This window comes from Saimiri boliviensis, chromosome 8 (assembly GCF_048565385.1).
Source record: "Saimiri boliviensis isolate mSaiBol1 chromosome 8, mSaiBol1.pri, whole genome shotgun sequence".
Classification (NCBI taxonomy): domain Eukaryota; kingdom Metazoa; phylum Chordata; class Mammalia; order Primates; family Cebidae; genus Saimiri; species Saimiri boliviensis.
The window spans coordinates 119,725,887-119,743,067 of record NC_133456.1 but is presented as its reverse complement, the minus strand read 5'-3'; the positions used below and the strand labels follow the sequence as shown (position 1 = coordinate 119,743,067).

General features: G+C 35.6%; 1 protein-coding gene across 17 annotated transcripts in view; it reads left to right on the top strand.

Annotated features, from left to right (window-relative positions):
- The window catches only part of ZMYND11 (zinc finger MYND-type containing 11), a 115,291-nt gene that overhangs the window by 60,177 nt on the left and 37,933 nt on the right, over positions 1–17,181 (top strand). For all 17 annotated transcript variants that reach the window (XM_074405148.1, XM_074405145.1, XM_039478742.2 and 14 more), the window contains one exon: positions 6,775–6,934. In XM_074405148.1, coding sequence (XP_074261249.1) covers positions 6,775–6,934 — 160 coding nt within the window. The remainder of the gene's footprint in view (positions 1–6,774; positions 6,935–17,181) is intronic.

Here is a 17,181-nt window from a genome sequence, read left to right as displayed (position 1 = left end):
GGCACTTGAGTGCTCCGCAACCCATGGAAGCTTGCACCCTGGGAGAGAAGGAAAGCACTCTGGGGCGCCAGATGGGGGAAAGTTGTGGGAATGGAAATGGGTGAGGTGGGAGAACATGAGAAGGAAGTTATTGAAAATGGTCAGATAAATTGAATGTATATTTAAATATTAGACATTTACATGCCATTTTGTGACTTATGCTATTAAGTGAAATTAAAATAGCAGACTAGAAGGCCATTATAAGTGTATCTTAAACCCAAATTGCTATGTTTTCTCTTTATTGGAGGAAGAAAAGTTCTTGTTATAGATTAAGTAGTTTATAGGAAAATGAGAGACCTGGAGTATCGTTTGCATGAATTACTAGCAAACATATTTGCACATGATGCACACCTGCCTAAGTACTTGATGATCTAAGAAAATGAATAATGAATTGGGTCCCCTTGTTATATTTGAGGTATCGTATCAATCACTCAACCTTCAGGGTTTATTATTAATTCAAGAAAATCTTAAAATATGTTTGGCCTCTAATGTGCAGTAGGATCACATTACTCCCCTGTATACTTAATATTTTCATGTTCTGGCTCAGTTCTAACCATTTGCTTTACTTTTGAAGAAAAATAGATGTGAATCTCTTTGAAATTATTTCTTAAGAACATAGCAGGGCCGGGCGCGGTGGCTCAAGCCTGTAATCCCAGCACTTTGGGAGGCCAAGGTGGGTGGATCACAAGGTCAAGAGATCGAGACCATCCTGGTCAACATAATGAAACCCCGTCTCTACTAAAAATATAAAAAATTAGCTGGGCATGGTGGTGTGTGCCTGTAATCCTAGGTACTCGGGAGGCTGAGGCAGGAGAATTGCCTGAGCAATTCTCAGGCAAGGTTGTGGTGAGCCAAGATCGCGCCATTACACTCCAGCCTGGGTAACAAGAGCGAAACTCCATCTCCAAAAAAAAAAAAAAAAGAACATAGCAATATATGTATTTTTAAAGAACCGAAGAGTGAGCAGGAAAAAATAAATTCATCACATTTAGACATGACTTTGAGCTTGTATTTCTTGACAACACCATTATAAATAAGGAACACATGTTCTTAGCCCTTAGATAACATTTTTAATATGTACTAGATTAGTTATTTTTATTATTTTTTTTGAGGTAGAGTTTTGCCTTTGTTGCCCAGACTGGAGTGCAATGGCATGATCTCAGCTCACCACCACGTTCGTCTCCCGGGTTCAAGCAATTCTCCTTCCTCAGCCTTCCAAGTAACAGGGACTACAGGCATGCGCCACCATGCCTGGCTAATGTCGTATTTTTAGTAGAGACGGGGTTTCTCCATGCTGAGGCTGGTCTCGAACTCCCAGCCTCAGGTGATCTGCCCACCTCAGCCTCCCAAAGTGTTGGGATTACAGGCATGAGCCACAGCACCCGGCCTAGATCAGTTATTCTTTATCGTAATTTGCCTAAACTCAAAATTTCCATTCAGAAAGTTACTAACTCCTTCGTTATATTCTTAAGGTGATTCAGTATAGGAGGAAGCACTTAATTTTGCATCGTCATTCATGTGTTTCTAGGTGTGACTAATTTTTCAGCCATACCCTCTCCCAACCTTTGTCTCTATGAAAGGGCTCCCTGATTCCAACCTGTTCTTCATGGCGTACATCTTTTTTAGTCCCTCAAAGACCAAAGATAGAGATCCAAATGACCAGAATACATTCTTTTAACTGATGTCATTTTACTTTGAACTAAGAAAATTGAGCCCAACATGCTATGACTAAAAACAAAGCAGAACTTTTCTTGTGTGTGTGTTAATTCATGCTCTACAGTTGAGCGCATAGTGGCTAAGAAAACCCATTGCGTGAATCTGTGGATAAAAATATATAAAGGAATAATAAAATGCAATGCCATTTTAAAAAAATACTTAGCATACTGGAAAGAAATATCCTCAATAAAAGATGTGCACCAAAATCCTATAGCAAGCATCATATTTACGTTTGTATTTATCATTTTATATTCATAAGATACATCTACCAATAACCATCCTCAAGAATCATGTTTAATGGTGAACTATTATGAGAATTCCCTACAAAATATAAAACAAGATAAGAGTACCCACTGTTACTACCTGTGGTGTGCACTTTACTAGAAGTCCTGATCAGCTTGATAAGAAAAAACAAGTCCAACAGAATTTACAGACAACCCTGTTGCTAGTAAGAGAGGTTAGCAAAGTCGCTTAGTAAATGCCAGCAGCCACTAACCAGGAAATACTATGTAAAATAAAATCCGATTTTGAAAAGAAACAGTAAATGTAAAATATCTAGGAAAAACCCATAAGATAGGTAAGAATCTTCGATAAAAATTATAAAACCATATTAAAAACATAGAAAAAGATATTAATAAATGAACATATGTACCAATTTCATCATGGATATTCTCAAATTAGTTACGGAGATTTAATTATTTTTGTGGATTTTGACAAACTGACTATAGTGTGGTTGAATATACGACCAAGAAGAGCCACAATGAGTTTGGAAAGGAAGGAGAACTCCCTAAGGCTGGCAAGCTTGTGTGGGAGCAGGAAATTTGGATGTTGCTAGAGGAATGGTAAATGGTAGCTACATTTTTAAAAGTAAAATTAGTCTAGCTAATAGAGGTAAACAAAATTTCAAGGGCCATATGGTAGGAAAAAAATCTTCTCCCATCTCTTGTTCCCTGAGCCCCTGTCAGCAGTTTCTGGAAGGAATCAAGCTCTAGGATTCTTTTGTGCATACTATACAGTGTTTTGAGAAACAGTAATGTCTTATACCACAATTTTAAATAAATATAATATAGAGCTTATGTCATCTTAACACCAATTACATTGCCTCATTTCTTGTGAAAACTATATAATAATCCTCAGTACAGTTAGCAGTTATTTAACCAATCCCCTAAGATGTATGTTGAGATTATTTCTAATTGTTTCTGCTGCCAGCAATGCAAAAATCAATTTCCTTCTTTTTATGTGTGTTATTTCACACATGCCTAATAATTCTGTGGTATTGTTGTCGATTTTAAAATCTGATCTATCTACAATTTATGGTTGCAGTCTAAGGTAGGGCTCCATCTCCTTTCCCACGTTAGATAACCAGTTTTCCCAATGTCGTGCACTGATTAATCAATCTTTCCACCAATAATTTGAAATGTCACCTTTATTATAATGAAAATTCCCATTTGTTCTTTTTCTTTTTTGGCATCAGTAGCACTCAGAATTTTCTTTACACAAATCTTGTCGTATTTTTTCCTGGAAATTTTATTTTTCTTACTGTTGTAAATAATTGAGGTTTGGTCTTCTTTTAAATCTTCTGTCTTTTGGGGTTCTGTATATGAATGCTGTTAACCTTAATAAATTTGTTGGTATCCAAAGAAATTATTTAATTATTTACTTCATTAAAATTACTTAAAAAAAGCATATCAGCTGATTTTTGGGTTTTCTAGATACATGATTTGCAGACTCCTTATCAACTTTTATAACAGTTTCAATTTATACTGGTTATAACCTTGGCAGAGTGTTAAGAAGAAGTGACAGCCACAGACATCTTTGAATATTCTTGATTAGGTTAAGGAAGCATTTACTCTTTCTTGTTTTGTTAGGGGCTAGGTGTTGAATATTACTAAATGCCTTTCAACATGTATCAAAATCTTTATGATTATTTTTGACCAGTTAATGGAGTAAATTATATTTTTAAATTTCTTCATATTAAATCTTCCTTCAGTTCCTAGAATTAAACATTTGGTCATTAGTATATTATTTTGATATTTGACTATATTCATATTTATATATTTATATTTAATATTAGATTATATTCAAATATTTTATGTAGGACTTTTATATCAATATTGCTATAGGTCACTGATTTTCTTTGTCTATGCTATTTTGTGGGGTTTTCTTATTACATGTTAGATTTGTTGCTTTCCTATGATTGTGCACTGGAAGAGTTTGAGTCTTATTGGAGTTACCTGGTCATTATAAGTTTGACAGAAGTAACTTACGATTATGTCCGTAGCTCTTTGCAAACTTACTCTGTTTATTTCTGTGGAACTTGGCCTTTTAAAGGTTCTGTTTTGTTCTGTGTTCAGATTTTGATCATTTATATTTTCTTATGAAATCATAGTGTTTATATTTTTGGATAGAACTGAACAAAGTAATTGCTTCTATTTTAGTTTCCTTTTTATAGCTGTCTCCGTATAGACCTTTCTTTGTATATTTGTGCTTTGTGTCTTCATGGTTGATTAAATTAGCTGATGATACCTCTTTTATTTTTCCCTAAGAAAGAGATCTTGGGCTAGGCATGGTAGTTCATGCCTGTAATCTAGCACTTTGAGTGGCTGAGGTGAGGTGGGAAGATCACTTGAGGCTGGGAGTTTCAGACCACCCTGGGCAATGTAGTCAGACCTTGTCTCTACAAAAAATTAAAAAGTTAGCCAAGTGTGGTGGTATGTGGCTGTAGTTCCAGCTTCTCAGGAGGCTGAGGTGGGAGGGAGCACTTGAGCACAGTAGGTCAAGGCTGCAGTGAGCCATGATTGTAGTACTGTACTCAAGCTTGGGTGGCAGAGTGAGACTCTGTCTCAAAAAAAAGGAGGAGTTCCTGGATTCTACAAGTTTTCTTTTTAACAGCATTGCTTTAGCTTTCCATTTAGATCTTTTGTAATTTTTAAGTAACATTTTTGACTCAGTGGTTGTTTATGAGGGTTTTCTGATTTTGTTTTTAATATCTGGTTTAATTTCACTGTGATTAACAGTGTTGTTTATCACTTTTGGAATTTGTTCAAGTCATCTTTGTGGTGATGTTGTGGTCAGTTGTTATGTATCACCTCTGGACCTATTAAAGGTATACTTTTTGGTTTCAGAATAAATCAACTAGATTTGTCTTACGGTGTTTTTTTGTTTGCTTGTTTCAGAATATATCAACTAGATAAATAATAAATAAAAAATTAGGCCAGGCAAAGTGGCTCATGCCTGTAATCCCAGAACTTTGGGAGACCAAGATAGGCGGATCACCTGAGGTCAGGAGTTCAAGAGTAGCCTGGCTAACATGATGAAACCCCATCTTTACCAAAAATACAAAAATTAGCCAGGCGTGGTGGCCAGCACCTGTAGTCCCAGCTACAATGTTTTTATCATTTTATCACAACATAATATATTTTGTATGAGTTTATTAGGTAGCTTAGAAATGTTTTTTGTGTTAAGGGTGATGTTTATGTATTTGAATAGTGCACTCAGTCCCTGAGATGATTGTTCCTGACTCTTCACTGTGGGTGGCGAGGACATTAGCACATTTTCTCCTTCAACATCTTCCTTCCCCGCTTTCCAAACTCCAGTCGATTATTTTTGCTGGTCTTGACCTTTATATCATAATATATTTGTACCGCTCTTATAAGATTGATCACTTACAGTCTTTTGACTATTATTAGTCAGCAAAAGTAACAAAACTAGTATGTTTGGCCTAACTCCCACCTTCTTCCTCAAACTCATTGATACAGACGTTGCTATCGTCAGGGCTAACGTTCTATTTTCTGATCATAATTCCTCCCTCTGTTTCAGTCTTAGTCTTTCTGTTAACTGAATTGACCGAAACAGCAGGCAGTTTTAGAAAGTAAGCTATTTCCTAAACAGGAAAGAGTTACCTTCCACAGTGATCGTCATTAGTCCTTTTGCTGGAGTTTGCTAATTTTCTTTGTTAAAATTGATCCTCTGAGTTTAGAAGACCCAACAATGCTTAGTTTTTGCATTTTCAAAATTATTTGTTATTTTGATGTTTGAATGACAGACTAATTGGATATAAAATTCGTGTGTCCTACTTTATTTCCTTGAGCACTTATGAGGCATTACTTCCCTTTCTTCTAGCATGTAATGTTTCTCTGGAGAAATCTGAGACCAGTCTGATTTAGCTCACACTATGTTTTTTATATGGATCCAAATAACTCTTTGAAGTTTAGTGGTTAACTGGAGATATAGATAGATACATTTATTTATATATATACACACACATGCAAACATATATGTATGCACACACACACACACACACACACACACATAGAGAGGGAGATCAATCAGTGTTGATGTTTGGAGGAGAATGGAAAATGGCAGAAATCCAACTCTGTAGAATTTATTTCTTTATTAAACAAAAAAGATACAAAGCAAATATGCCAAATATTAACATGAGTTAAATGTAGTCGGTGAATACAAAGAAATCTGCAATATCATTCTCAGTGATCCAAGGTGTGTTGGAAATATTTCACTTTTTTGTTTAAAAAAAGTGCTTTTAACTATAAGTAAGGGAATGTTTGCGTGCTTCAGTGACTCAGTTTTAGTATATTTCATTGAAAATCACATTTTTGCCTGATTGATCACAACATGCATCCATGTTTTCCTTGTATGTAGAGTAGAAGTTAGTGGTAATTGCTCCAGGTAAAACTAAATGGGATGTTCAAGTAAAAACTCTTAAGTAATTTATATTTGCTGATTTGGGATTATTTTGAACATATTTTGCTCTAACCATTACAGAATACAATTTGAGTTTAAAATAGCATGATAATTGGAGGAGATGCATATTGAAGACTTTTTCTTTCTTTTCTATTTATCTTGTTTGTTCTTTCAGTATCTTATTCTTTATCTCAACAGGATTCTCATAAATACAAGGCATAATGAAAGAGAAACAGATTACCTCTATTTTCTTATTTTCATTCAGTTTTAGTTTTCACTACTAAAGGATTTTTAAATTTGTTTTTTCCCCGTGTTCAGGTATATGTCTCGAGTCCACGGTATGCATCCTAAAGAGACCACCCGTCAGCTGAGCTTAGCTGTGAAAGATGGTCTTATTGTTGAAACTCTAACAGTGGGCTGCAAAGGTTCAAAAGCTGGTATTGAACAAGAAGGATATTGGTTGCCAGGAGATGAAATTGTAAGTACATTTTATTTGATAAATGTACAGATGTGAACTTGTAGTTTTTAAACATTATTTAGATACAACGTATTGGAAATCATTTTCAGATGTTTAATAATATTTTAACATTTTTATCAACATTAACACACTACATTGCTAGTATGGATACTTTCCTTACTAATTATTTAGGAGTTGACTCACTTTTATAAAGATCATGCTTCTCTATGTATTACCTTGAACCTAAAAAATAAAGCAAACCAAAGCTCTTTAGATATACCCACACTTAATGGCATTCCTAAGTGTTTTCTTCAATAAATATTAGCAAAAAACTTTTCCATGTCAGATAATGTTGATACCATCTAAATAGATAAAAGGGGATGATGAAACGTCTTCTTAGGGAAACAATCTCAGCTCAGGTGGCATGGTGTCAGAGCCCAGAAGCAGGCTTCAGTAGGGATTTTGTTGCAGAGTACAAAGGTTCCAAATGTAAAGTTCCCCTGGCCAGTGTCTACATTGACTAATGATGATTGCAGGTTTTGTGTACGGAAACAGAAATCAAATAGGAAAGACAGAACATTAATTCTCTTTACATTCTTACCTACTTCTCACTTTGACTCTTCTTTTAAATGTTGACATTTTAATCTTCTATTTCCTTTCATTATATACCTTTAAACTCAGAGGCACATATCTTAAGTACATTTTTTTCCTCATGTAAAGATTGATTTCATGTGTAATATTTCTATCTCTTACTTTCTTTTGATATTTCTAATACCTTGATAAGAAATATCTTAATTTTTACAAAGAAACATCATTTAAGATGATAGGTTTCAAATATAAGAGATGCGGCCAGGTGTGATGGCTCATGTCTGTAGTCCTAGCACTTTGGAAGGCTGAAGCAGGAGGATCTCTTAAGCCCAGGAGTTTGACCCCAGACTGGGCAACATAGCAAGACACCATCTACAAAAAAAAAAAAAAAAAAAAAAAATTAGCTGGGTGTGGTGGCACATGCCCGTAGCACCAGATACCCATCAGGCTGAGGTGGGAAGATCACCTGAGCCCAGGAGTTTAGGGCTGCAGTGAGCTATGGTCATGTCACTGCACTCCAGCCTAGGCGACAGAGCAAGACCCTGTCTCTTAAAAAAAAAATCTGTAGATACAGATAGACGTATCTCTTTCAAAAATCTATCCCTTACTATAGGTTTAGTTTTTGAAAGGGATAGATTTAGTAATTGAGTACGTTGAGCGTGTTTTTTCATAAATTCACTACATTCTAAAATTATAAAAATGACGTAGAATCTTATAAATGGTTCTTGGTGGAAAAATTTTCCAAAAAGATTTCAGTTTATTTTCTTTTCTGGCCCTACAGCAGATGAGCCAACAAACATACAAACCTGTCAAGCCTGACAGCAGTAAACTAACTAGCACAGTGCCTGTGGGAAGGTCGTCCACAGCAACAGCTGTGATCAACTGTAAACTTAGAAAAGCTGTTCACTTTTTTAACATTGTTTTTGTCAATTTAATCTGCACCTTCAAAGCTTCACGAAGGAAAATTCATATTCTCCAGCAACAGAAAACGTGGAAGAAAAAACCTTTACTTTCACTGGTGTAATTTCATTTGTGTACTGGAAGTATTCTTGAAAAGTTAAGTGGAAATAAGTATATAAGAACAATTTTTCTATTGAGTTTCCTTACAGAAAAGTAAAGCTTTGCTACCTGTGAAGAAACTTAGGGTGCTAAGACATAATAAAAATCATGTCAAGTGATATAAATCTATTGTCTCAGGTGTTTAAAGGAGGGCCATGAATTGTTGATAGCTCATCATATACTCAGAATAATCCAGATAATGTAAAATTTATAATCCTAAAACACTTAGAAACTTCTAGACAGTATAGAAGACTATATCGACAATTTCCAAGGTTTATATAATAATTAACTAATAGTAAGTGCAACTTAATCTATAGGATTTTGGTTTGTGGATCATGTGTACATTTTTTTCATAGAAGTGATTTTATTTCTCTCTCTCTTTTTTTTTTTTTTTGAGACAGAGTTTCACTCTTGTTACCCAGGCTGGAGTGCAATGGCGCGATCTCGGCTCACCGCAACCTCCGCCTCCTGGGTTCAGGCAATTCTCTTGCCTCAGCCTCCTGAGTAGCTGGGATTACAGGCACGCACCACCATGCCCAGCTAATTTTTTGTATTTTTAGTAGAGACGGGGTTTCACCATGTTGACCGGGATGGTCTCGATCTCTCAACCTCGTGATCCACCCACCTCGGCCTCCCAAAGTGCTGGGATTACAGGCTTGAGCCACTGCGCCCGGCCTGATTTTATTTCTCTTTATTGTTTAGATTGGTACTTTTCCATATGCCTTCTTCCTCTTCAGGTTCAAGTTTTTTGTTTAATTCAACCAGTTATTAGTGAGCACATTATATTTTCACCACTGTGTTAGGTCTTATGTTTTATTTTTTACTTCTACATGGTCTTCTTGCATATATTTATAGAATAAACCTTTTTTCTTCTGTCTAGATAAAATATTATATGTAAACCAAATATAGTATACAGTTTAATTCTGATTGTTCTTTCTTGCAAACATTTTTATTTTAAATATGGCTTTATAATATAAGCACAACTGAATATATCAAAATTTTGCCTGGTTTATAAAACATGTAAATTTAAATTTATTAAATGTAAATATATTGTTTTAAAAAATTAAATGCAAATTTACAATTCAGAGGTAACGTAGTTTATTAGAAAGACGTAAGACCTCATATGTCACAAATAAACGTGTTTCAGATCCAATTCAAGCCGTTAGTTATGTGACCTTGAGGAAATTTCTTAGCCTCTCTGATTCTCAGCCCTCAGCTGTAATACGGGCCTATTAATGTATATTTCACTTGATTGTTTGAAGGATTAAATGAGATTATATACATAAAGTATGTAACCAGGTACTCAAAGCAAGTTTTTGACCAATGAGTAAAAATCCTTACAACAAAAAATACCTATATGTAATACAGTAAAAGCACATTAGTTTCTTACTAACCATACAAGCAAAAATTCTAATCAGGATTTTTTTACTTTTCAACCTGTATTCTCAAACACAGACTTATAAAGAGGTTTTTCATTAGAACACTGGATCTTTATTTAAAGTTTAAAGTAATGGGACAAATTACATGTGTATTTTGTTACCTTGGCTGGGATCCCACTTGGCTACTCAGTAGCTGTCCATGTGTCACAGTTTTCATGTCCTGGTAACACTCTACAGGGACATATTAATTGTTTCCCACTAGGCACAGCACATGCATCTCATGCTGACCAGCTTTGTGTACTTTTTTTAATGTGTGGCCAGTGCATGCAGACCGTCGCATGTGGGGGTGCCAGATGTGAACTGAATAATTTAGGAAGCCCCATCCACATCACAGACGTTGTATATTTGCATATTTATTCAACAGTCGCTAGTGCATTTATTCTAATAAATGAACATAAAACAACAAGAGTGTCTTATGGAAGGGCCATCTTTTCTAATTTGCACATAGGTATTCTGTGGCCTAATGACCATCCTGCATGCCAGCATTTGAGTCTGGGGCCCATTCTTTATAGTTTTACCACCTTGTGTATAGGATGAATCACTTTGATGTCTCTAAAAACTTAACTTTTTAAATTGAAAGATTTATGTTATCCATTCATCAAGAAACGAGCACGTCAAGTAGATGTATATGGCCTTAGGAAGGGAAGGCATAGGATGTTTTTGGTTATCTATCTTTAAATGTTTAAGTCAAAGTTACAAATATTCTTTACTTAGCCAGTTCTGTTATTTTAAAAATGGGTAATAAAGCTCTTTTTTTTCCTCTGTTATTTCTAAAAATTGCTGTAAACTCAACGTGGGGAAAAGGTATATTTATCTTGATAAGTCCTACAAGTTATATCTCCTGAGATAACTTTGTATCAGCAAAGAGGCTAGAGTCTTGTCTTCAGTTCCATTTCTGTTGAGAAAGAGAAGGTAGACAAAAGTGTGGTTTTCTCTATGCTGCCTATTATTGATGGAATTTAAAAGTCAGGGTTTGTTGGTGTTACATTTTTATTTCCCCTTGCTACTTTGTTTTCAATTCTTATTTTTAAAAATTTCGAACAGCTGAGAAATATGCATATATTGAACAAGATTATTTTTAAAATCTAGCAATCATGTAACAAAAGCCTAACTATAATATGTCAGCATATAATTATAAATAATCCAAGTTGAAGCCTATATATTTTAAGTCCAAGATAGTGACCTCATGGTGCTGAGGTTCCTTCTTCTAGACTGCAGTTATTTTAGGCATTTTGGGACACCGATCTCAGCCACTGTTTGCAACCCTCCACATAAGTGATAATTCATTTGGAGAAATTGTATAATTAGGTAATATATAAGCATCTTCATGGTAATGTTTTAAATATGTCCATATGAGATGGTAGAATGAAAAAGTAATTATTTAAAATAAGGCCACTCCCAATTTTAAATGGTCTGCTCAAATATTAGTCAAACAAACAGAAGTTATGTACCGAGGAGCCAGATGTGATGGCACACACCTGTAGTCCCAGCTACTTGGGAGGCTGTGGTGAGAGGATTGCCTGAGCCCAGGAGTTTGAGTAGAGCCTGGGCAACATAGCAAGACTTGTCTCTTTGAAAAGTAAATGCATAAAAAAGTGTGTGTGCTAACTAGTTTTTAAAATGACAAACTACACTTTTGTAAATTTTGTATGGTCATCTCATACTTCCAGATTGGTCTGTTATTAATTTTTACTCATAGAGTCCACATAATTCATTTAAAGGTATTTTCATAAGTTTTTACAATTATATTGGGAAAAGACTATAAGACCAGGGCATTGAGTTAAATTGTAATATCTGGTCATTCAATGTTTTGTTATTTCAGGACTTTTTTCTCTTGAGTTTTTCAAAGAAATGCTATATGTCCTTGTAGGCTCATAGGTTGCTTCATCTGCTTGCTCTAGAGAAGTACACATGGATGGTTGCATTAAACTCCTATTTCTTCATAGTTTTTCAGCACCTTTATTCTTAAAATGTGAGAAGTATGTTTCTTGGACAGATTTTTACCATTTGCTGGGCTAAGTTACATTTGGTATTTAGTAGCTCTCTGTAATAAATATAAGTTAATATTTTATGAGTTATGCTTTTAAGCAATAAGATACTCACCAAAGATGAGATGGTCTTACCAAAATCTTTAATGTAATACAGTAAGGCAGGTCATGTTGAATTGATCATTTGCAGATAAAGCATATCAAATATGTCATTTGAAACTGAGGCAGTTAATGTTAATTTGGTGACTTCCAACTTTATTCACAGCCCTCAGCACAAAGCTAGAATATTATTTGACAGATACTTTTGATCTCACATTAAATAATTTGGTCACAAGTGTTGAGGATGACTTAAAAACATTAAAAAATGATGTTTGCTATAAAACTACTTCTCCCTTTACTTACCCACCAAATTTGGTCTCACAGCCTCATTTCTGTGTCAATGCCAGGACAAAAATAATGTATGAGTTTAGGTACCACAGTTTACACTTTTGGTTAAGCGTCCTTCTGCCAGTGTGTTTTGCTGCTTATGACTCAAGAGCAGCTGCACACATGAACTCAGGTGTTGGTTCTGTGTCCTGCCTCCATTTGAGTACTTTCTTTTCACATTCTCCAGTTGGTAGTGCCTATGAGCAGGATCTTACACTACTTTTAAATAGGCCTGGGGGCATTTTTTTTTTTTTTTTTTTTTTTTTTGAGACCGAGTCTTTCTTTGTTACCCAGGCTGGAGTGCAGTGGCACAATCACAGCACAGCCTTGACCTCCTGGGCTCAAGCAATCCTCCTGCCTCAGCCTCTGAAATAGCTGGGACTACAGGCATGCGCTACCACACCCAGCTAATTTTTTTGGTTTTTTTTTTGTAGAGACAGGGACAGGCTATGTTGTCTAGGATGGTCTTGAATTCCTGGCTTCAAGTGATCCTCCTGCCTCAGTGACCCAAAGTGCTATAATTGCAGTCATGAGACACCATGCCTGTATCTTTTTTAAATGAAAAGGTAGACTTCTATATCTTTTGCTTTTTCTCATTTGAGGCTTTTGACACATTTTAAAAGCGCAATTAATGAAAATACATATTTTGTGACTTATTAAAGATATTAATCTATTATATTGGGGATAAACAGACTTAAATCTTAATTTACACAGGGGCAAGGTAGACACTTCTTTTCTAGCATCATCTGTTCCTCCCATCTCAAAATGCCCATTCTATAAGAAGTTTTGGGTTATATTTCTCTTGAAATTTAGTTTAGCTCACATCTTTTTTTTTTTTTTGAGACGGAGTTTCGCTCTTGTTACCCAGGCTGGAGTGCAATGGCGCGATCTCGGCTCACTGCAACCTCCGCCTCCTGGGTTCAGGCAATTCTCCTGCCTCAGCCTCCTGAGTAGCTGGGATTACAGGCATGCGCCACCATGCCCAGCTAATTTTTTGTATTTTTAGTAGAGACGGGGTTTCACCATGTTGACCAGGTTGGTCTCGATCTCTCGACCTTGTGATCCACCCGCCTCGGCCTCCCAAAGTGCTGGGATTACAGGCTTGAGCCACCGCGCCCGGCTTAGCTCACATCTTTTAGATAAGAGACAGGATTGGAATTTATTACCTTATTTGTCAGAACTAACACCACAAGCAGCCAAGGCAAGCAGTGGCTCCTTTGAGTTGTTCTAGAGAAAAATATTATGCGAGGCTAAATTCAAACTGAGCTTGACTCTCCCAACCTCCACAACCCTTTTTCATATAGCATATTACAGTAAGAATTTCTTTTTAAAGTTTTAGGTCTTTGCCTTTTTCTTGATATAATTACAGTTACAATAGTTGTCATAAATTAATCAATCATATGTTTTAAGTGCCTTTAGGGAAAAATTTGATGCCTCATGGATACTGTTGATTTATGTAATGTGAAATATACCTTTTGTTAATTTTTAATTTTTATGGATAGGCATAAATGTTTATGGGGTGTGAAATATAACTTATTCTATTTGAGTTATGTGCAGAACCACCTATTTCTTCCAAATGTCCATTCCCTATCTTAGTTACAAAAATATCATTCATTTACAAAGTAAAGTATTGGTGATTATTAGAAATCATTTATACTCTGGTTCTATGTGCATTTAAACTATAATATACTTGCACTTAGAAATTATTTTTGCTTTGGTAAAGAATTTCCTTTTTATTCAATAGAATTGTTGGGGTCATGCTGTCTTGTTATACTCTTTTAAGTTCATTTTGATTCTATGTATATAAGTTTCTTTTTTTTCTTCTGTCTAAATTCTGTTGCACTAAGCAATGTTGTAATATTTTTATTTTAACTATAAGTAATATTTAAAATTACTGGAAATACGTAACCATCAGATTATTATCTCTTAATGATTAACAGAATTAGTTAATTAAGCTAAACCTAGAATTGTAGAGAAATTTTTTTTTTTTTTTTGAGACGGAGTTTCGCTCTTGTTACCCAGGCTGGAGTGCAATGGCGCGATCTCTGCTCACTGCAACCTCCGCCTCCTGGGTTCAGGCAATTCTCCTGCCTCAGCCTCCTGAGTAGCTGGGATTACAGGCACGTGCCACCATGCCCAGCTAATTTTTTTTGCATTTTTAGTAGAGACGGGGTTTCACCATGTTGACCAGGATGGTCTCGGTCTCTTGACCTCGTGATCCGCCCGCCTCGGCCTCCCAAAGTGCTGGGATTATAGGCATGAGCCACCGCACCCGGCTGTAGAGAAATATTTTTACGTCTACATTAATATATTATCTCAAACACACACTTGCTTGTATAATATTTACTCATTAAGTAGAAAGAGGAAATTACTTTAAAAATGCTTTTGGATTATTGATGAGGGTGGTTTATACTTTAGAACACTTTATTCTAACAGTTCTTCCATACGTCTCCCTTCTGACTTGAGTGAGTAACTGTCTTTCTGTGCTTCAGTTTGGTGTCTAAATCAGAGTTAATATTTCTTGCCCTATCTAGCATATAGAAGCATTGTGGGCTGGGCATGGTGGCTCACACCTGTAATCCTAGCACTTTGGGAGACCGAGGTGGGTGGATTACGTGAGGTCAGGAGTTTGACACCAGCCTGGGCAATGTGGAAAAATCCTGTCTCTATTAAATGTACAAAAAATTAGCTGGGTGTGGTGGCTGGTGTACACCTGTAATTCTAGCTACTTGGGAGGCTGTGGCATGAGAATTGCTGGAACCTGAGAGGAGGAGGTTGCAGTGAGCCAAGATCTTGCCATTGCACTCCAGCCTGGGTGACAGAGTGAGATTCTGTCTCAAAAAAAAAGAAGCATTGTAAAATACAGATGTGATAATGAATTTTAAAATGCCTAGCAGAGAAATGTGCACACCTATATAATTATAAACATGTTATATCATTTTGTGACTTGTTCAGTTTCTGCTCTGTGCACTCATAGTAAGAGCATTTCCTGGGTGTTCAAATGGTGCCAGGCACTCCTGTGAGGACCGTCAGTGTATTAACTCATTTGATTCATAGAAAAACCCTGTAGACTGGGTATTATCATTTTGTTCATTTTGCAGATAGAAAATGACACACAGAGAAGTTAAGCATTCTGCCCGAGATTATACAGCTGTGAATGCCAGGGACAGGATTTGAACCAGTCTAGCTCTAGAGTCCTAACCAAATGCTGTATGAATGACAGAGAATAAATCAGTAGGCTGCTACTAGATGTGGATTTTTCTACTAGATTCTGAGGAGAGCCTGTATAAATTTCATATTATAGTGAGTTATTGAGTTGACAACACTCACATTCATCATTTTGGGTTTTTAAAGAATCTAGTTGAACCAGTTTTAAATCAGTAAGACATACATTCATATCTTGTACAAGTGTGTGCAATAATGGCACTGAATTTATTAGCAAAATATTTTTCTAACATCATTATATTTTTCATGGTACATTGGGGAGAGATTTTCTCTATGTCCGTTTGTAGCTTTTGTGTTTGTTAGTTGAAAAGTTTCCTCTACAACTAGTAATGACTCTTATGTTTGCATACTTCTGTCTTTTCATTATTGATTAGCACATTGATTATCAGTTAATATCATCTGCAAAATAGTATAAGTCATCTAGGAAATAATAAATAGTTTGACCATGTGTGAAATCCCTTTAGCCCTGTGTATTACCTGATATTTAGCAAAGTTAAGCAGCGAGACCAAGATTATTTTGTTTTTATTTTGAAAGGCCTACAGTATGCAGCCTTTCTCCAGGACAGCAGCCCCAAACAAGGTGAACTAATTTTGCACTGTTATTTTACTATAAATCTGCTTTATTTTTTGTATGATAGTTCTCTTTTACCATAGGTTAGCTTAGTTAAGTCTTGCTAGATTTGTTTGTTAAAACCATACTATCTTTACATTGCTTCTAGTTTTGAATTTCATGCTAGTAGATTTGCTGTTTAAAAGCTTTCTTGTTTTGAATTGGCATTTCAAATATGCTGTTACTCAGGCTATCTCTAGAGTAGCTGATGACATGGTGGAATCCAGTGAAAATGCAAACTTAGCTTTTTGGCATACTTGTTTGAATTAGTCAAAAGCACTATGTAAATGATTCTACTTACCAAAAGATGAATTGTAGGCAACCTGTCCTATAATAAACATGCCTGTATGATTCATAACTCAGGAAAATGTTTCCTGTATTCAGAGTCTAATAACTTTTGAAGTTTTGCATGTTTTGCGTATTCTGAACAGCTATTGCCATGATTAAGAGCATGGACAGCACAGCCTCCCCAGCCCATACTTTCTGTCTGAGAATGGAGTTGGTTATATGACAGCATATAAATGTGTCCAGGTGTCTCTCTTTTACTTCCTTTGAGTTATACTTTCATTTCTATAATTGGTTATGAAAAAGTAGGTCAAGAGTTAAACATCCTATCAAAGGAAGGTTCATTTTTATCTTTATTTCCATGGGTGGATGGGGAAAGGGTAGGGATGCAAAGGGTAGAGGTAATATGGAGAGGCCAGAGGTATGCACAGGAATTATACTCTTGCTTCCCTTTGTTAATTAGCCTAATAACTACTATAATATTTTGCCCAACATATGAAGATGAATTAATATAAAAAATTCAAATGGTGAAAATGGCAATTTTTATTTTTAATGAGTCACATATAAGCCACCAAAATCCCTTAAGATGTTTTTAAAACAGCTATGATTATGAAGAAAATATTCTGAAATAAAGAGTACTGTTAATTA